A 22,306-nucleotide genomic window follows, 5' to 3' on the forward strand; every position below is an offset into this window, starting at 1 on the left:
TGTTGACGAAGAGCTGATGAAGAGGTTTTACATTACCCTCTGTATCCTCTCCAGCAATGAGAAAGTGAACCCTAGCAAGCTGCATCACTATAACCTGGAGACTGCACAAATGTACACTAGCCTGTACAACTGGTATCATATGCCCCTGTTGTACAGGCTGGTGTACAGTCTTCGCACAAAGAATACACCGTCTTGACAACCCCTGACCGCCTGTGTGGTCTCGACCACTCCTAGAGACAAAATAAGCCCAAATTTCAATACCCGACCTCATTTATCTATATTTAAACATAAAAAATGTCCCTTTTTTATTATAAAACTGTCAAGACATCCAATGACCCACCCTGAAATTAACACCTGTGCAGTAATGACCACTCCTCGAGACCAAGTATACGCAGATTTGAATTCCTCGACCTCGATTACCAATACTTTAATTAACCAAAATATCTGACCATTGAACCTAATTTGCTGTATCACATAAAATTAACTCTTGGCTTACTGTATGCAGCACCACTTCATTAATATGTTTCCTTTTTCTCATTATAGTAACCAGTTGATGCTTTTAAAACAAAATGTTAAGTAATGTGTTATGGTATTCAATTAAGGATGCGAAAACGTTTTGCAAATCTGCCACCCCCAAAAAAGTTTAGCCGCCCCATCTGCCCCGACCTGTTTTTAATTAAAAAAGTTTTTGTTAATTATTCGCTTTAACTGTTGTGAGAAATGATATAAAATACCCATCAGTGTTTTTTTTTTTTTACTTTGTGATTGTAATTTCCGTTTTATTTTGTTTGTTTATTCGATTTTAATTCATCTAATCTAAGATTAGATTAGATGAATTAAAATTGAAAAAAAAAAATGCTCTTGATACAACAACAGCATGTGCTATTATAACAGTATCACACACCTAGTTTATTTGTTTACTCTCTTAAAGTTCTAGTTTTTTCATAGCGTCTAAAAGAAAAATTGTCAAGCAACATTAAAGTATATAATTATAATAAAATTTTTTATTCAAATATTTCGACTAAATCGACTTTTAGTCGACTTAGTCGATTTTAAAAATGTATTAGTCGATTTTAGTCGACTTTGGAAAATACATTATTCGATTTAGTCGACAGTCGAATAATTTCAAAGTCGTAACAACACTAGGATTTACAGAAAAATTTGCGGACTTTGCGGATTAGCCTCTACTTTGAGAGAAACTATTGTCTCTCAATGGTCGGAATTACTTAGGTATAAACGTACAAACACGTGTAATTATGATTCAAATTTACCTAACTTTTTATAAGCAATACATAAAATATAAAACGAACTCAACTAAAAAATTTATTGAACTACTTGTTATTATTTTTAAAAAAGTTTTTCTTAACATAATGGTAATAAAATACGAATAATAACAATAACTAAGATAGTAGTATCCCTATAAAGCTTTAGATGTTTATTCACTTAAATTTTTTTATTTAACAAATTCATTTTGACTATATAAAAAGGAGATTATTGAAGGTTTCTTTTACTAAAAGTTAAGAAAAATCTTTAATAGTCGTAAAATCAAACTTTTTAAATTTTTTTTTGTGTATATTTTTTATGTTATAGGTTTTGTATACTTAATAGTGTTTGCTTATAGATAAAGTATTTATGTATAAATATGACCTATATGAAATTGTTTGGCTTGTTAATATTGTTGATTATTCCAATTTCCTGTAATGAAGAACCTAAAGAAGAACAACTACAATTATCCAGAAAAGAATTGTGTATCTTTTTCCTGTTTTAGCTTGAAGTTAAAAATTAGCTTCTTGTGGCATTGAAAAAAAGTTGTTAAGCATGATAAATTTGTAAAGGCCATATTTTCTAGCTAAATTTTTCTTTTCAAATTTGGTGGTAAGTTTTTATTGTATATTTACTTGAAGGTAAAGACTTAATACAAAATGTTTCTTTTAAAATTCTTAACACCTTTTGAAGACAAATATGGGTTTAAGTTGAAGCGCAGTGAACAAGTAGAAGGAGTAAAACGAATTCTTATGATAGAAGATCTTACTAAAAGATCATCTATGGTGAAAATACTGCTTGATAAAATATTTAAGGTCAGAATTACCTGTGTTTTAATTATTAACTTAATACCTGAACAATACAAAAAGGTAAATTTTTAAAAAATATGTTATTTATGTTTAAATTATAACACATGAATAATGTTGTAGAAAAGGATTGCAAGTTATTAGATATTGTTTGTATAATAATTTAAATACCAATAAACTCTTTGGTGCTATTTTTGCATAGGTTGTAGCAAAAGCAAAAATTCTTGTTGAAGAATCAGGTTATGTGCCTGGAAATGAGTTCCCTGAAAACCAGTTACATCTAGATGGTAATAATTTCCAGCTTAAGTTAGCTTTCAACTTAAAAATGTTTCTGCAAAATTGATTAGTTGCTGTGAATAATAATTCTTATATTTCTTTTTTGTTCCATGGTTTAGCTTTAGGTAATGTTTTTGAAAATGTTGCCTTGTTTGGGGATTTACTTCTACGGTGTCCAGATATAACGCATGAGGTATAAGGTATCTTTACATATATATACCACACAGTGTATGGTCAATGCAGGTAAAGATGGTATAGTACATTTCATTTGTAAAATTTGCATGCTACTTTCCAACTTTTTCTGCATAGAAAATCTAAACAACAATCTCCTTCACTAAAAATAAAAATGAGCATCATTTTTATTTTGTATAAGATAAATATTAATATATTGTGCCTGGATAACTATTTTTGTTTGGCTATTTTTATGCATGAAGGTAAAGCTATAAGTTGTGTCTGTTCCCAAAGTCATGCCTTTAAATGTGCAGAATTTAAACTATATATTGCTATATATAAAAATTTTGGATTTGCTTTAGTTATATGACAAGAACACTGAATGGCGTGTAACAATGAACTGGGGAGTAGTTTTCTCTAATGAATCAAGAATTTTTGATGATTCAAATGAGAAATTCTTGAATTTGGTAAGCTTTTCATACAACAAATCTTAAAAAAATGTCCTTGACAAGGAATATGAAAAAAAAACTTGAAGAATTTCGTACAGAAAAAATATAAGATTTGAAATGTGGTTTTTAAAAATACTTTAAAGATTTCTGAATAAATTTGACTTTGTAAGTTTTACTTATTGGCGTAAAAAAAAATTATAACTTTAGAATCTGATTTGAAATTAAAATTTTTCATTTCAAATCAGATTCTGTCATTTTGATCAAAACAAAACTGTTGAATTAAGTTTATAAAAATGTACTAATTGGATTTTTTAATATTGATAGAAATAAATGACATTATCTAGATATAAAGATGTCTGGATGTTAATAGACCAAGCTGTACTAATAAAAATGTAAAACAATATTTTATATTAAGGGTAACAGAATTGTTTTTTTTTTTTAATTAAGTCTTTTAAATTATTTAAATTTTTCTTCCCCTCTTTTTTTTTTGTTTTTGTAAAATTTTTATAAAACATTAAGGTTCTATTTAGGTTGCCCAGGAACTCGAGATATTACCTCGTGACCCAAACTATATAAACCCATATAAAGAAGCTTCTATAAAGGTATGTGTAAAAGTTATAAGAATTTTAAGTTTATGAAAAATTTATTTTCTCTTTCTTATGTGGCGTTATTTTGAAATTTAATGCAACATAATAAATAGAAAATGACCTAGACTAAGTCAAATAGTTAGTATGCTGAACAGGGCTGAGCCAAAAAATGTAATACGTTAACTGCCGCTAGGGATTGCAATCCCGGAGGTCTTATTCAATCCTGGGATTTCGGGATTAAAAAACATCAATCCCGGGATCCCGGGATTGAAAAGCAGATACACGATCTATACAGTATTAAGTAGAATAAAAACAGTACCTTTAACTAAAATTATATTTATTAAATGAATTTAATTTAACATGTTAATTAAATTTCACATGTTAATAAATGTTAAAAAATTATGTTAGAAATAAGGAGATATGTTATGTTTTTTGTGCTTCGAAATGCGACTTCAGGAAACATAACGCGTCTAAAGTTTCATCGCCCAAACGGTTACGAATTTTTGTATTGAACAGTCCAGCGGAAGAAAATGCCCGCTCAGCCTCAACACTTGTCGGTTTCACGGTCATTAGAAAAGAATAAACTTTTTCTAAATAATTGCTACGTGTACCCCCATTTTCAAATAGTGTCATTTCTTTTTTAGTTTTTGATGACAATGTTTCATGTCTAATTGGTTGTATTGGTGATTGTCCTTCTTTAATAACACGATCAAGTTCATCTTCAATACTTTAAATATTTCTTTCAGACTCAGGTGCCATTTCAGGTTCCTCAATCAAATCCAGCATGTCAGACTCAACTGATGCTCTTACTAGAGCAGGATTGGAAGCATTTAATCTTTCCAGCAATTCTACCGAAAGTTTTCGACATTTAAATGAAGAAGGCACTGTAATTATTTCTTCATCGACTTCAACAGGGCTTCGACCGTTAGGTAGGTATTGCAGAAGTCCACTCATATCGGTTCGGCGTTCATGCATGCGAGCCATTAAAGCTCTACGCATTTCTTTGCTTGTATTATTGTCACCATCTTTTAATTTTGTAAGCATGAAATTAATAGCAATGTCGGCTGTAAATAGGTTAGAATCTCGACGACATATTGCTTCAACCGTTGCTTTAATGGGAACTAAAGTTGTAATAATCTCTGATAATATTGTCACTTCATCATGTGACAGAGCTAAAGAATTATCTTGCACTGGGTAAATATCAGTTAATGCTTTTTGTATACAATTTTTTACTTTGTAAAATCGTTTAAGCATTAACAGAAGGCTGCTCCACCGTGTCTTGCAGTCCATTACTAAAGACAGCTGTTTTTCAAATTCAGCCTTAATATATTTTTGTAAGACAACGTTCTTGGTAGGTGACCGTCTAAACATTAGTATAAGTTTGGGTACTTTTTTAATGACTGGCCCATAATGAACTTCGTTTAGTTCAATTTTAGTTCTTACATTTTCATGATTGTAGTCCAACAAATCTTCCTCAATGTCCTCATTCTCGGATGAATCACTGTCAGAAAATTCATTGTTAAAATCTGGCTGATTTGCATCGAATTCTCTTTTTTTTATAAAGAACATCAATTACAGCAAGTTGTATGCTGTGAGCAAAACATAATTGTTGGTTAGCAGGCAGCAACCTGCCAACTTTTTTCATAACACTAGCTCCGTCGGTCATTATAGCCACAATGTCGCTGTATAGATCAAGACTATGTTCTTTAAGTCTTTTTTCTAATAGTTCAATGCACTTTTTTGCTGGTATTGAATCTGTTATTTGCACTAAACCTAAACTCCAGGACTGAGATTTTTATCCATGAACGTTAACATTCATGTAGCGACGATTTCGAAGTGACGTTCATTCATCAAAAGACAAAGAAAATCTCTCTCCTACACTGAATTCCGTTTTCTTGCGCACTTCAATTTGATGAACTAAACCTAATCTTATTTTTTTGCTGTACTCAACTACATGATTACGAATTGTGTTTACTGACGTTGGTAGATTTCTGAATCCCATAGCAGTTAGAGCGGCACGTAAGTCTGTTGAAGAACAAATCACATTAAATGAAAGCCCGTCACGCTGTTAAACGAGCAAGTGTAGCACTAAGTGTTTTATCTTCCCTTTCATAAATCGAAAAGTATTCTGTTAGTGGTTTAGATTTCTTTTTTGGTGGTTTATCTGGTGTGCATTCTTCGGTAATATTAGATTGGGTTGGAATTTTGTCCTTCACATTATGCACCGACAACGTGTGTATGAAGTCCTTTTGTTGACCCACCACCAATTTTTAAAATCTTCTTGCAGTTTGGCAATTTACACATCGCTGTTTGGCCTTTTTCATCCCGTAGAAAATATTTCCAAACAGCTGAGTTACTTTTAGTTGTAAAATCCACATACGACATGCTGATTTAGTTTTTAATTTTAAGATTCTACCTTATAAGAAACGCGCTTTTCTTCAGTTTGAAAAAACTGACAATAGTAACTAAGCTATTAAAAATTGTTAACAATAGTAACTAAGGTTTTAAAAAATCTAACTAATTTAACGCGAATATTTTTAAAGTGTTTACATAAATAACATTTTAGAAACGACGTAAATTTGTATTATATAACGAATTATTATAAAATAAATATAAACCGTAATATATAATGATATAAAGTCTGGGTATCGCAAGCAAGCACATTATAATAATATTTTTCATTGCTTACAAATCTATCATTTAAATCAAACCGTATTCAATTTTTAAATAGTGTATATACTAACCAACATGACATAGTGCGAAGATTTTCACTTTTGTTTTTCTCTAAATCAATCCTTTTCGATATCGTATTTTATTACACAACTGAAATACAAAGCTTTTTACAATTTTATACTAAATAAAAACTTTTTTATTGATACGCAAAGTTGTTGTTATTTTTATATATTTTTTCATTATCTTTTTTTTTGTTTAATATTATAGGGAATCCCGGGATTGATGTTAGACAATCCCGGGATTTCGGGATCATTAAAAAGGCCTTATTCCCGGGATTTCGGGATCCCGGTATTGCAATCGCTAACTGCCGCCTGCTATCTTTAAGCAAATGGATTTAGCAAAGTTTGTACAGCCGGCGTACAATTATTGCGTAGGCGCTGCATGGCATGCTGGTAGACATTTGAATTTGAAGGTTTGAAACTAAATTGTACGCTGGCTGTTTGTTCCCGATGGAAAATGTAATCTATATAAACTATTCTGCATATATAAAAACTTGTGTGTTTTTGATTCAGCACCACAGTGAGGAAGATATATGTAATACAAATGAAATTTTCATCAAATTTTAAACGTTACACTCCTGCCTGGAGAGCCTTAAAACATAAAAGTCATGCTCAAAAAATAAAACCAATTGAGTTTGGTAGCCCATTCATCCTTGTTTCAAAAAATAAAAAAATTGAAATCATCTGCCAAAGAAAAAAAATGACTTTGAATTTTCCTTTGTTGTTGGCTCCTTTCCTAAAAGCATAAGGAAGAAAAGATGATACTCATTTATGAATAGTATTTGATAGATAATCACTAGAGAAAATAAAGTTTGATAAAAAATAACCATATAAAATAAACAAAATGAAACTAGATTGCTTTTATTATTAATCCATTTTTAATTGCATAACCCTAGGGGTATCTTTACCTGCTAATTTGCTTTCTTTTAAAAGTGAAGTGTTTTAAACGTTTTTTTAAGCCCATATTTTTTGAATAGCTAGGTCCATTTTATTGTCATTTAATCGTGAAATAAAGAAGCTGTAAAAACATGAATTTTTGTATTAGTTGCTGACAATAAAATAAGTGCTGAAAACAAATGAAAACAAACAAATACTTTTAGCAACTTTAACTTTACTTGGATTCTTTCAAAATGTTCAATAGTGCCAAATCTCATGAAGAGTGTAGAAAAACAATGTGTGTTGTATGTATGAAAAAGTGCAATTCACAAATTTCTGGTGTAGCCTTTGAGAGATTTAAAAACATTTTTGCAACAGACACTGACTTTTTGGACTCTAGAGTTCCAACTGGAATGTGTGGAATATGTAGAAATCAACTTAGAAAGGTTGAAAGAGGAGTATCTGTCAAGCTACCTACTCTTTACAATTTTCAAACTATCAATGTCAAGACTGTTACAAGAGGTTCCAACTGTAACTGCCTGATTTGCCAAATAGGTAAGCTGAAACTGACTGAAAAACATCCTTTGGATAATTCTACACCTTCAAATCCCACAAATCCCCTGAAAAGATGTTCAGATTGTTTGTCACCACTAGGGAAAGGCTAACCTCATAAATGCAACTCTACTTCTTTGAATTTAAACCTTAGAGAAATTTCAACAGAAAACAAAAAAGTTTTTGAACAGATAGCCTCTGCAACTATCAAAGGTCAAGAATCATCACCAGGTGGGACAATCAGGCTATCAGTGACTGAGGGAGGTCGTCCATTACCTCTTACCCTAGGTAACTTAAATTTTGTACCTTTCCTGTTTTTAATGGTCCTATTTTGTCTGTTCTAAGATTACATTTCATAATAAGGTTTAAAATTTGTCTTTAGGAGCATCATGTTCAAAATCAACAAGTGCAGAAAAGTATAAGTTAAGTCCCGAACACCTGGTGCAAATTCAGCAAACTACAGGCATGTCTAATATTGGAGTCTAAAAACTTGCAACAACACTAAATTTGGTTTCCAGATCAACTCTTTTTGAGCCAAACTATCAAGCAAATTTTCATGAAGCAGGGTTGCAACATACAAATTATTTTACAAAGACTACAATTGCATCATCAGGTGAAAAAATGCCAAACAAAGAGTACACAGTTGTTCACTGCAAAAATCTCCCTGACTTTCTAGCAGAATTTTCACTTAACAGACAACTTCAAGCAGGTAATCTCATAAAGGTTGAGATTAATAGAGGTTGAGGCTTCCTAAAGCTTACAATAAGTCTTCAGAGAATGAATGATGAAGATGATTTAAGCAGTCCACCTTCAAAAAAAATTGTCACCTCTCGAGCTCTAAAAGACAGTGAAGTTAAAAAGCAATTTCTAACTGCAGTTTCAGAGGATCTACATGAGAGTTACAGCAACATCAAAAACTTTATTGAGCTTGTTCAACCTGGAATTGTAGACTTTGTGGTCTCTTGTGACTTGAAAGTTGCTAACATTTTATGTGGTTTGTAATGTCACTTTAGCTCACATCCATGCCTATACTGTGATAGTGAAGCAAAGAAATTTAGCTGAAAAAGATGTGCTCAGGATGCTGTCTGACCTTCAAAATTGTTACACAGACTTTCTTTCAAAAGGTGGTGACATTAGGAGGGCAAAGTTTTTTAACAATTTTGTCCATAAACCACTTCTAAGAGCTGATCCAAGCAAATTCAAAGCAAAAATGATGGTTATAGAAATGTTTTCCATGAGAAGTAAGGTCAAAATGACTGACAAGTTCAAAGTAGCAAAGATTTCCTACACATTGACAGATGGCTTATTTTTTATTTTTAAAGCCTCTATGTATAGACTATGCATATCAATAATAATATCAGTTTTATTACTTATTTCTTATTTTTGAGTGTGTCTTTTGGGTTTGAGGCTCTCCTGGCGATTAATCAAGGAGACAAAAAAATCCAAAAAATCAAAGTCATTTTTTCCTTGGATGTAGACAGATGATTTCAATTTTTTTATTTTTTGAAACATGGATGTATGGGCCACCAAACCCATTTGGTTTTATTTTTTAAGCATGAACTTTATGTTTTGAGACTCTCCAGACAGGAGTGGTTATTTATTCAAAGATTAATAAAGAACTATCTCTAAGCATTTCAAATATCTAAAAAAATTCAAAAATGGCATACAGGAAAGCATACAATACAAATAAAAGTCTTATCAGGACATGTATTACAATAAGTGGTAACACTTTTGGCCAATTCTGCTGCTTCTTTACATCCTAGCTCCTCCGTTAATTTTTTATAGCAATAACAGCACCTCTTTCGAATTTTTCAATTTCTTCTTCTGTTTCTTTCATTTCATGCAGCTCTTTCACTTTTCTTTTTCTGGTTGTTGCATTTAGAATATTTAATAGAGATTCCATTAACTTCTCCCGATATTTGGTAATAAAATTTTCCAATTTGGGTAAATAGTTTTATACACAATTAATGCATTGACCACTGAATGTTCCCATCAATAATTCAACTGCAACTTTGTTGTACCATCTAAGAGATTTTCGCACAGGTGAAGAATATGCAGATATTTGATCAGAAAGATTGATTCCTGCTTTTCGATTTTCTGCATTATTGTCAATAATACATTTCGGCTTTTTGATATCTTCACGTTTTCTGTTCAGTTTACCTGTACTTACTTTATCCAATCTGTGATATGTAGACAACATCAACACTTCTTGTTTATCTTTCCATTTTGATACGATTCCATCTTCATTTTCTTTTCCTACTATATCTCCTAATTTTAATTTCTTTGTAACGATATCCTTTGGTAAATTCTTTCTGTTTTTTCTAAGGGTTCCCACAGAATGAGTTTTTCTTTTTAAAAGTTTTTTGACAAGAGGAATACTTGTATAAAAATTGTCGTTAACAGCAATTCTTCCTTGATCTAGATAATTCTCACAGAGACTAAGAACGATATTTGTGGAAAGAGATTCTCCATTCTGTTCATTTTTGCCTTCATAAAAGGAAAACGAGTATGTGTATCCTCTTTGATCACACATTTTAAAACATTTTATGCCATGTTTGTGACGTTTTCCTGGTACACATTGTCTAAATCGTAATCGGCCACGAAATGGTATCATACTTTCAAAAATATTTCACTCTAAAAACAGACCGGGTGTTAATCCACAAACTGTTCAGTTTGTTTATATACACACGGTAGAAGAAAAATAAAAATCATTATTTTTAATATTTATAATAATTCTACACTGACAATATATAACTTAAAAGTTGTACGTACCTTCTTAACACCTTTAACACTTACGAATAAAAACATTTCAACAAATCTAAAATTTGACTGTAGTACACTTTAACCATGCATGTGCATTTGTAAACAAATGAACGCATCGGCGTGTGGCACATACCGTAGTAAAACGTGCAGCAGCGTATCAAAATATGTTGTTGTTGGCCGCCGGCTGTACATGCGGCAGTTAACGTGTTAAACGCTTAAACCGAACGAAATTTTATTTCATGTTTTTTTACATGATCCCAGGTTATATATTGGTTGTTCGTGCTTCTCTGCTGATTGATGCACACCTTTATATTTTTATAAAACCAAAGCTTTAAGAAAAAAGTCTTAGTACAATACATATAGAAAAATAAACTCGTCGAGTGCAATAAAAAGATGCCGAAGCAAAACGGATGTAAAAGCTTTTTAGTTTAAAAACTCTAAAATCAACGAGTTTTTGTACGTTGTGGAAGTTTTTCAAAATGGATTCATTTTTAATACTAAAATTAATTAACTTTTCAAGATTCGATTCCAATTATTAAGAAATGTATAATTTTCGTGTAGTTTCGTTTTGATTGCATATTATAGGCTGCACGTAAGAAAAAAGAAGCTGAAGAAGAAGATAAAAAGCGTAAAGAAAAAGAGAGTAAAAACAAAGAAAAAACAAGGAAAAAGAAAAAGAAGGGCCCTCGATTAGGAGGAACATCTATTGAACTTTAGAACTTTCATATTTGCATAATATTTTATATGAGAATCGGCTTCGTTTGTTGTGAAGGGCACAGAAGGTTGTATAATTGAGAGAATTATTTATTAACATGATAAAGTAACAAGATTTAGTTTTAGAAAGTCATCTCAAAAATGATTTGGATCTTTTTAGGGCAAGGAAGGTCTCCCCATTTTTTCAGAAAATTTTTTGCCCTCGTGAAGCAAAACCTCCTCTCCCCTAAAAAAATAAATATAATTTCGTGTTTTTAAGAATGTTATAAAGCGCAGTCTATTGGAAATTATGATGCAATAACCTAAGCAGGATAAAGGAAGTACGAAAAAGCATCAAAAGTAAATCACATAATAGAAATAGAATTTCATAAATTAGCATAGTTTTCACATTTAACAAAGTTAACATAACATACATAGAATAGAGATAATGGCGACAATAAGAACGGATAGGTAATAATATGATGCAATTCTATTAAAAACGGGCGTTTCAGTAACGTTAATTTCGGATAACAATTTGATTTGTTTTTTCACATTTTTAAGCAACTGTTAAGATTTTTTTGTAACTGTTTAGCTTTTTTCTATTCGTATGGGGATAGCTCGTGATAGCTAGCTCGATGCCGGTGACATGAGCAACATTAGAAATTACATTTGCGATAACTAGTGGATCAGCTGCATACCTTAACTTTCGCTTGAGAAAACAACTTTTGCCGTCTTTAGTCAAAGTTTATAAAGCTAAAAATGAAGTATTGTACCTTTGAGGAACAAATTCTCCAGTAAATGTATTTATCTATGAGAGACGAGGGCTAATTGCGACTGCCGTTTTAATGGTCTTTTTTTTTTCTTTTTTTTTTTAGTTCCATTGCTAACTCAGAAGGAACAAACTAAAATTATGCGAAGTAAAAAAACTCTCATTTAAAAAAACAAAAAAAATAATAAAATAAATATTTAAGGTAAATACTTATGCATTGATTAAAGTGATTATGATGCCTACGGGGTAAGTTGTTACAAATTTCTTGGGGTAAGTTGAATTCATTTTATTTTCACTATTGCGGAATAACTAAGTTTTATACTATAACTATCAATGATGAATTAATACATCACTAAGATTTGTTTTTTTTTAGAAATAAATATATTTTTTAAATTATTTTGAATAAAAGTTTATTATTACGTTAGAGATAAATATAGTCTTTTAATACATGCTGCAACTAGACCCGGTCTTTTCATTTATGTTGTAACTAGCCCCTGTCTTTTATTTTATGTTGCATAATTAGCTCTAGTCTTCCTTAAAGTAAAACTACTAATTAATAATAAAGAAATAAAAATTTCGAATCAAACGCAAACGTTCCAAATTATACGGATGAGAAAACAGTAACGATTTTGTTTCACGTCTTTAAGATTTTTACAGATATCCACCAATTTTTCGTCACTACAAATATTTGCTAATTAAATTGGCCGTATGATAAAAAACCCAAAAAAATTCAAGAATATGGTAAAGTACCTTTTACGTAACGTTTTCTTTGTAATGTTGGACCCCTCATAAGTTTATTGTAACAAACTTTCTTTTTAATCAGCTTAAAATATTCACAATTTCAAATATCCACACATAAAAAACTAGAATCATCTAAAATATACTTCAAACATAATGGGTTGGTACAAAAGTTCGTGTTTTTTGACTTTTTATGAATGTTTACTGATAAATTTCAAACAGAAACAACTTGAGCCATTGGTGTTAATCACTTCCTCTCAATTTTCCCTCAATTTTTCGACTTTACGGTGTTAAAAGTCAATAACCTTCTAATTATAAAATTCTCGGAGTGCTTCCCGTATGTGCAGTGCATTTAATTGATTTTTTCGGATGATTTAAAAATCAGTTGGCGTAAGGCCCTGAGAGTATGCCAAGTTATCAAGGCGATCCCAGTCAACAGTTAAAATCAAAGAAAAAGCACTTTCAAATACTACAAAGTTATGCAAAGCAGTTTAAAAAAATCATATAAAAAAAGCCAAACGAAGCTTTGCAATAAAACCTTATTGAGCAATACGGTCTACTAACTAAATTAACAAATTATTTAAACTGAAATGATTAAATACGATCCAAAGAAATATGTACACAAATTTTTAAAACTTTTCATAGTTTTGATTTTACGACTAATTCAAATGATGAAGATTCGAATTTTTTCTTTCTACTCTTTCTTTTATTCTCTTATCTATTTCTTTCTAAATTTCTATAGGACAACTATTGAATCTTATATTAACTTTTAACAGTTTTTTTTTTTGTTATGAGTTTTGTTTTGAAAAGTAAACAAAAAAATTTCGCTTGCAACAGGGTGCATGCTGGGTCCACGTTTGAAGTAAGTTGCTTCCTTTAAAGAATCTATTTGAAAATAATAAAACATTTCTATGAATTTATTTGTTGATAATATTATTTGAATATATTTTATTATATTTTAATATTTCGTATTTAATATTTTACTGCAGAACTAAAAAAAAAAACTCCCATAAACGAAAAGGAGGATGGAGAGGAGGAGGATATTACTCAATAAATTACCAAATAAATTGTAATTAATTTCAACATCCTAAAGTGAGGGCCCAGCAAGCACACTACGTTGAAACAGCGTTAAAATAACGTTGATCGAAGTTGATCAACGTTATTTCAACGTTGTTTCAACTTTGTGTGCTTGCTGGGGGGGGGGGGGGGGTGTTGTGACACAGTTGTGCTGCGTTGTTAGTATGAGGGGTGTAGCTTATGTGTTTGGTGAAGAGTAATGTCGAAGAATTATATGGGTTTGAGTATTAAACAGAAAGAATGTGGAGGTTGGAGTTAAGGGTCTGGGGACTGTTTGGTTAGGAAACGACAAGGGTTAATTGCTAAAGGCTTAAGGTTGTGTTATTCGTTCTCAGGAAATTCCAACTAGAATAATTCTCATTAATGTGTAATGGTGGTTAGCACTCTTATTCGCTATGTTAATAGAAGTACAAATAAAATATTCTAGCTATATATTATTTGCTATATATGTTGCTATATATTTTGCTATATATTTTGTTGCTATATGTTGCTATTATATAAAACAATCGAATTACTGTTTTCAAATTCGTATATTTTTTTGTTCGACTTTGAAAGCCGTCACTTTGGCGACGTTTCCGTTAAACTTCGAAAAAAATTAATTAAACGGTTATGAAAGCCGTAAAAAGTCGTAACTTTAATTTTAATCGACTTTGAAAACCTTTGAAAGTTGTTAAAACTGAATTAAAGCGATGTTGAGAGCCGCAAAAAGCTTTAAATCAAAATATTACGGTTATGAAAATTGTATAAATTTGTTAACATAATGTTTAATGAATTTGAAAAACTTATAACTTTGTGTATGTTACACAATTTAAAGATTGCAAAACATCAAACAAATATGGGTTGTTGTGTGTGACCAAGCCTCAAATATAAAAGCTGCACAGAGGAAGTCAGAGAATTTGCTGATTTTGAAAGTGGTTCAATCACTTCCATTGACCATAAGCTTAACATGGCCCTGGAAAGGACTGTAAACAAATAGCCTGATATCAAGGCTGCTATCGATGCATGCAGGACAATCTCCACCCAAGTCCATCACTCTCCTCTTGCTGAAGGGGTGCCTCGAGATGAATGGTAATTTTTTTAGCTTTTTAAGTAGATGCGAATACCAAGTTTTACGACTTAATGTCAAATTTTTACAAACATTTTTTAATTTCAAACGAAGTTTTATAAGAGTTTACAATTTCATACGAAGTTTTACGCAAATTTTTTTATTTTAGTTTTTGTTTCAGTACCATACAGAAAGATCACTGCCCCTCGTGCTACCAGATGGAACTCTTAAACATCAACCATTTCCGAAGTGTGCTGTGTGCTCTCAGGGCTGACAAAAAAGGAATGGACCACACCTATTCCTACGGATGAACAACTTGAACTGGTTGCAACCATTCTGCCACTCCTGACTACGTGCCGAATCATCTCTGAGTCAATGCCGAGTGAAAATTAAAATGGATGACAAACATGAAACGGAGACCTATCTCTAGGATTGTTGAACTGGAATAAAATAAATATTCTTTATTAGGGTAGCATGCTAGGATTACTTTAGGTTAGATAATTATATATATTGATTAATAATATATAATAATAATAAATTGATAATATGCGAATAATTTTTTCACATGTTTAAGGAACTTGATTTTTGAAATCTGGAATGATTATAAAATAAATGCAAGGGTTTTGGCATATTTTTTGTATATTTTATATTTCTGTAATGTTACTGTAGTGTATGCTTCAAATTTTTATTATTTAGAAATTAGAACTTAGAAGGGAACTTATTGCTAGCATGTACCAAACCAGTTATCACTTCACTTTACTTTATATCGATGTCTTTGAACTTGAACATTGTTAGCTACTCATTGATTGTGACTTTTTCCAAATCTAAGGGATAGAGTAGGAGTCTAGGAGAATAGAACAGTGCTACTAGTACACCCACATACAAGCTCAAATTAAAATATAGCTTATCACTTCACTTCACTTGAAAATTTTTGCTTATAGAACTTGAAGTTTAAGTCTTAAAACTTGAACTAAGTCACGTTACTTTTTGTATGCACTCGTTTCGTTTACTCAAACGATTTCGAAGACAGCTATATTTTTGGAAGTGAATTTGAAAGCCGTTGGAAATTTTAAACAATTTTAAAACACGCAGTTTTCGAATTTATACAACTTTTTACGATTTTGAAAACCGCGAGAATATATTTTATTCGAAGTAATATGATTTTGAAAATCGTTTAATCAAATTTTATACCACTTAACGATTTCGAAACACGTTCACGCACGACTTTTAGCGACGTCGAAGCGTCGACTTCGAAACACATCGACTTCGATTGTTTTGTCTCTAATATATATACTTATCATTTATTTAAATGGCAGGGTAGATAAGTATCTGTGTGTATCTCTTTTCCTAGTCGCTGTTTTTTAATTTTTTTTCTTAATTACGCTTTATTTTCTTATTATTTATTTACATGAGAAGATGAACAAGTCTCTGTGTTTACGTCTTTTCTAAATCGATGTTTTTTTGTTTGTTTTTTTAACTTTCCTGCGCCACACTAATAGCCGATTTTCAATTATTGTTTGTAAATCTTCAGAAAAAACTAATAATAGGTACTTATGTCTCCAGATTAATCTTTAAATCAGTTTTTAAAATCTTCATTTCGTTGTTGTAAAATATATTTCTTAACCTTGCTCGGTCAGGTAAATAATTTTAATCAAGTGCTTCTAGATGCTATCTGAGTAAGCTTTTAAACTCTCTGCTAAGAAAATTTTACGCATTTTTGACATTTTGGTGATTAAAACTAAATATTTATTGTTCTCAGGTATTAGGTTCATGCTAGTGGTAAGAAGCTTGAGTTCAGGCTACAGGTTAAATGCTTAAGTTCATCTAGAGGTTAGACGCTTTGACGCTTGTTTTGATTCTCTAGCCTAATCTATTCGAAATTAATGTTTTTTTTTAAAAAAAAATGGCTTTCAGAATTATAACTAATATTTTTTAAAAGAGTTTAGTTAAAAAGTATTGAAGGTCGCTCGAGGTACCCTTAAAATATTTCTGCAAAATTTGAAGTAGAACATCAAATTTTATTGTTCGGGGAAATAAATTTTAGTTATGAAATTAATTTCATAAAAAAAAATGTTACCCCACTCATAACATCACGTCACGCATTCTCTTTTTTTTTTTATCTGTATGAAAAAAAAACATCAAACTTTTTGAATTAACCAAGGTTATGTTATGGTTTAACCAAGGTTATGTTATGGTTTAACCAAGGTTATGTTATGGTTTAACCAAAGGTTATGTTATGGTTTAGGGAAGAATTTTTAAAATGCTTTTTGCTGGTATTATTATTATTATTATTTTTTTAAAAATAAAAGAGAACAACAACAGTGTTGTTACAACACTAAGCTTAACGACAATCTATATAATGAGATGAAGTGGGGGGATGTGAGGGGGGGGGGGGTAGTGTTTTTGTTACTCTTATTTTTAATTACGATTTGGCGAAAATAGCTGTCGCTAATAAATCAAAACCTAACGCAAAAATAGCTATCGTTAATAAATCAATTTTTAATGCAAAAATAGCTATCGTTAATAAGCAAGTTCTTCAAAATTATTATTCTTCAAAAAAAATTATCGTCTTAAATCAAGAAAAATATGACAAGTTGCTTTGTTTTAAAAAGATAATCTACAACACGAGGCGATAAGTTAAAGGCTTCCTGCAGGAAACTTTAGATCAGTGTCATGAAGTTTACTCATAGAGTTGGCGCGTGAGACTTTATGATAACAAAAATTTACAAAACTTCACATATATTTAAAAATCAAATTCATTCCTTAGACTTCCTTCATACTTTAAAGAAATTTTATTCATTAAAGCAAAAAGCAGCTAACTCCCTTAAGATAAACTTAATAAAACGCAATTATTCCCTTTGGTGAAACTTGAAGTTAATAGAACTGTTCGAAAAAACCACGTGATATCCTGATTTCTGTGGAGTATTAAGTTTGTAAATAATGTGAAAAATTGTAAGAGTTTTTTCAAATATAACATTTACAATACCGAAATTAGTTTACAAAATATTTTAGGTTAAATACAGAAAGTGTAATTAAAATTGTCTCTTGAGTGCGACGATTGAATTTTATGGGATTATAAAACAATAATCGTTACTTGGTGAAGAAGATTTCATGGGGATTTTTTTTTAATGCAATGGATTTCTGATGCACGAAGTGCATTAATGTCAAATGTTGCAATACTCTGAGCTTCCTCCGATGCAGGCGACATTTAATATGACAAAGCTACCGTTTGGCAAGTAACTAAATGATCTTTTAATGAGAGAGCTCTTCCCGCTCAAAAAACGCGCATAGCTGATGCATTTAAGTGGGAAATAAAAAAATAACAAACTTGTTGACACTAAGATATAAATACACCAGTGTTATTATTAGAAATATAAATCAGAAAATAAAGAATATCATTATCACCTAACAATAAGAGTTTATTATCAAAAAAAAAAAATTTAAATCTAAAAAATTTAAATCTTAAATCAACTGCTGCATGGAGTACACCAGTTTACAAGGTTTCGTTTTGAAATTGATTTACAAGATTATTCAAGCATTTCAGTAAACCTTCATGCAAGTTCAAATAGCAGAATCTAAAACATCTTAAAGATAAAATCACATTTCTTTAAAGCGATATAATACCATATTTTAATCAGTGAAATAATGATACTTCTTATCCTAATCTATAACTAATCCTTCCTTAACTTAAGGGATTTTTGACTGTGTGCCAAAATGAACCACAATGTTACAAAAGGGAAGTGACCAGTTTGAAATATTCGTCACAAACGTTTGTTCAGAACAATATTCAAAAATTTCATGATGTAAATTTTTGTAGCAAACAATGAACATCATTCATCCTTCTTAAAGAAACATATTGCGTAACACATTTTTTTTTTTAATGAACTATAATTCTCTTAAACAATAAAAGGCTGTTTGGAAGCAGCTTTAAAACAGAAAAAACTTTTTTTGGGACAATACGTTTTTGTTTGGACTAATTGCATTCTTTACAATTGAAGAAACAACAGAAGTGATATTTACCCAAATAACTATTTTTTGCATTTAACGAAAAAATAGACAAACTCTTCAAAATAAATATAATAAAAATAAAATTATAAATTTATAAATAACTCTTATTTACATCATTACAAATATGAATATGGGATATTCATAATATAAAAAGGGTGTCAACCTTAGCTTATCAGAATATTTTTTTAAACACCCGGTAAAAAGGGTGCAAACGTTGATTCAATTTAAATACTTCAAAATTCATTTTAAAGTACTAAACATAAATAATGTCCTTTGCAGCCAGTTTTGGCCTTAATTTGTGATTAATGTTGCTTTTAATTTTTTCAATGTTTTGAAGATTTTATTGCAGTTCAATATTTTGAGCATCCTTGAATCTTGCAATCATTAACCTAACCATAAACTCCGTGCATCATGTATAAAAAAGAAGGTTGAATTATCCCCTAATTTGGTTCTTGACGGTCTCTTCATTTTACCATTTTCTTTTAATGCGAGTAACCAACCGCTTTCGCCTCCCACTTGTGAATACTTATACGACCAAAAAATATGATAATAGTTTTCTTCAGGGTACTGGCGAAGAAAGCATTTGTGTATAGGTTTCACCTAAAGAAATCCATTCAATATCATAATTTTTAAAATTTGGCGCCATATTTAATATAAGAATGCTGCGGTACAACTCTGTGAATTATCTTAATAATCTTTCACGATCCAACAAGTGACGTTAACAGATAATTGGCAATGCAAGATAATATCAATTGAGATTACAATCACTTACCCTTGTAACAATTTTGCCATTCTTGTTTATGCATATGTATTTGCCAGCGAGCTCACTTTTAATCCTTACAACCCCTCGCGTCATCGTTTCAATGATAAATATTGCTATAAATAAAAAACGTAAATACTCTTTTTATGCGCTAAATTTTTAAAATTTGTATATATATATATATATGTGTGTGTGTGTGTGTGTGTGTGTGTGTGTGTGTGTGTGTGTGTGTGTGTGTGTGTGTGTGTGTGTGTGTGTGTGTGTGTGTGTGTGTGTGTGTGTGTGTGTGTGTGTGTGTAAATCATGATCCGGGTTATATAGCTGTTTTACTGTTAGGAGATTCCTCATTGACTTCAATGCTTTAGGGATAATTCAACTGGAAATACGTATTGCTACTTTATTGTTCCGGTTATTTTTCCGGATAGTTAAGTTTCTTTCATTTTATATTTTATAAGGTGTTAGTGACGTCAAATACCTTTTTGTCAGTAATTTCAACAGCGTATGTCTACTGTACGTCAAACGCTTTTTTAAAGGTTTATCAAAAATTGTCATGAGCAGTTACATGCACGACGGCTTTTATTATTGAATAGAAAAATTTTCCAGTTTGTCGATTTATAATAATTTTTTTTGGTCGCACAACGATGTAGAGTTGATTAGCATATTTAAATTTAATATAGTAAATTTGTGCGCCGTCATTTAAATTAAAATTCATTTTAAAAAAAAACAAAAAAAAAACCAGTTGGATAAAAAAATTATTTAGATTCTTAAATTTAAAGCCAGTTTTACCCAATATTATGCACTTAAAATGTTACTTTGCTTTTAAAAACCAAAACAATAATTCAACCTTGAGGTAAAATAAAAAGTCATCGTTAAAGTTTAAGTCTTTGAAAAAAAATAAATAAATAAACAAATTACCTTCTCTATCAAATATGTTATGTGTGCCGCTAAGATGTCCAGATTTGCTCATCTTCAGGTAAAAGTTGTTTAGTTTGCTCGCGAGATACACTTTTCTAGTATTTGTTTTATCTCTCAAAATTGTATCTAAGATGGTTGCATCTTGAAGACGTCGATGAGGTGTTGGTGTGCTTATGTCACCTTTTTTTGTTATATTCAATGATTCTGGAACTTTTGAAGTGGGTAGTTTAGTTGGGTTTACTTTAAACGCATGATGGTTATCTAACGGTACTAACGTATGCATGCGGTATCTACGAGGTATTACTAAACTTGTTGTCCATAGATTTGTGCAGCACATGAGCAGACAAAGCCCTATAATCTATGAATTGCATTTAATACACTTTTATACTTTATTTTATGTGCATGAAAAATTATCTCGATATTAAAGATGAACATCAATAAATAGAAAAGTAAGGTAACCCTATGAGTCCTTTTGTAGATATCATTCTTGATATCTCATAAAACTTTTCTTAAAAATATAGATACTCAAACCCAACACAAATTAAATTTTTTTTTGAAAAGCAATTAATTTGGTTTTAGAACTTTTAGATACAAGTTGAACGAAATTATACAATCGCTGTAGTTTTGATGCATTTGGTAGTTTTATTCCCGACTCTGACCTACGTACTTAAACCATTCAGAAAAAATGAACTCATAAAAACGCTACCCCTATCAATTAAAAAAAAAAATATTTGCGGGTACTTTTTCATATGAATTAACATTAATTACCTTTCTAGTTGATAAATTTCCAAGCATTTCTCACATTCAAGCGCGCCCTAAGTAATGCGAAGAAAATCTAATATCTAAATATATGTAAAATACTCCGACAATAACACCGTTTCAATTTCAATGCAGAAATTATGCTCAGAGCTGACTTCCGTCCGTCGGAATCCGTTTATTGAGATGATCAGATTGCTAATCATTTCTAACTCATTAAAGAGCTCAATGAAAAACTTAATGATAGATTTACATAAGGTAGCCTTCTAACGAATGTTAACTGGCATTATAATCAGCTTTTCTTTTACCCGGTTTTTACTTAGAACTTGATATTACATTCAAAGTAAGCCAAGTTGCAATTTACCGTTTATAATACGGAACAAATATCATAGACACAAAAAAAAAAAAAAAAAAAAAAAAAAAAAAAAAAAAAATAATCGAAAAAAAGTATGTTAGCAGTTTTGGATGTAACAAGGGTTCAAGAATTGAAAATTTTGAAGAAAATGACAAAAGTTTTTAATTTGTGCTAAAAGCGAGGAAGGAAGTACAGACGAAAATATTACATAATCGAATATTTTCAGAAGTATAAGTTTGAAGAATTTTGCAAGACTTTTTTTGTAACAGCTTGAATGAGGAATTATAATTAAGGAAGCAACCAAAAAGCGTTATCCTTTTTGTCTTTTTTACTTGTTTTTAACTATATATGCAAAAAGTATTTTATTAACTTCGAATTCAAAAGGCTTCTTGTTATGAGCTAGCACTAATATACCGTATCATTGTGTTGGAAATAAAGTTATGAAATAGCACGTGCCATTTTCGAATTACGCTGGGTCAAACAACACGTGTCATTTCGGACTTTTTGCGATTAAAAAAAAGAAAAAAAATCTTTGCAATTTTAAGATATACGAATGAATGAATGAATAAACTTTCAATAAAAACTGTTAAACAGAAAGTTTGTCAAAGCATTAAGTGCTAAAAATAAAATCCATTCTCCGTAATTAACAACGCTTAAAAAAGAAATGCTTAAAAATAATTTTAGTAAAAAACTGTCATGCTGTTCTATTAGAATT

The 22,306-nt window shown here is 30.6% G+C and overlaps 2 protein-coding genes across 2 annotated transcripts; one reads left to right on the forward strand and one right to left on the reverse strand.

Moving 5' to 3' along the window:
• The first annotated feature begins 1,594 nt into the window (after window positions 1-1,594).
• LOC145183391 (coiled-coil domain-containing protein 134-like) lies at window positions 1,595-11,304 on the forward strand. Its single transcript, XM_090078673.1, has 7 exons — window positions 1,595-1,748; window positions 1,957-2,078; window positions 2,272-2,356; window positions 2,465-2,538; window positions 2,879-2,983; window positions 3,496-3,567; window positions 11,061-11,304. Exons 1-7 carry the CDS (start codon window positions 1,643-1,645, stop codon window positions 11,190-11,192), a joined length of 696 nt encoding a protein of 231 aa, XP_089934799.1. The 5' UTR covers window positions 1,595-1,642; the 3' UTR covers window positions 11,193-11,304.
• A 7,753-nt stretch (window positions 11,305-19,057) lies between these two features.
• LOC145191784 (fibroblast growth factor 2-like) lies at window positions 19,058-21,346 on the reverse strand. The gene is made up of 4 exons (XM_080068958.2): window positions 21,249-21,346; window positions 20,481-20,838; window positions 19,578-19,681; window positions 19,058-19,405 (listed from the first exon to the last, which is right to left on the reverse strand). The coding sequence occupies exons 1-4, from the start codon at window positions 21,273-21,275 to the stop codon at window positions 19,190-19,192; spliced, it is 705 nt and encodes a 234-aa protein (XP_079925084.2). The 5' UTR covers window positions 21,276-21,346; the 3' UTR covers window positions 19,058-19,189.
• Between the last annotated feature and the right edge of the window lie 960 nt (window positions 21,347-22,306).

The sequence above is a fragment of the Hydra viridissima genome, unplaced genomic scaffold (assembly GCF_058129835.1).
Source record: "Hydra viridissima isolate aposymbiotic clone 2 unplaced genomic scaffold, HvirCarnegie_v1 scaffold_2, whole genome shotgun sequence".
Classification (NCBI taxonomy): Eukaryota; Metazoa; Cnidaria; class Hydrozoa; order Anthoathecata; family Hydridae; genus Hydra; species Hydra viridissima.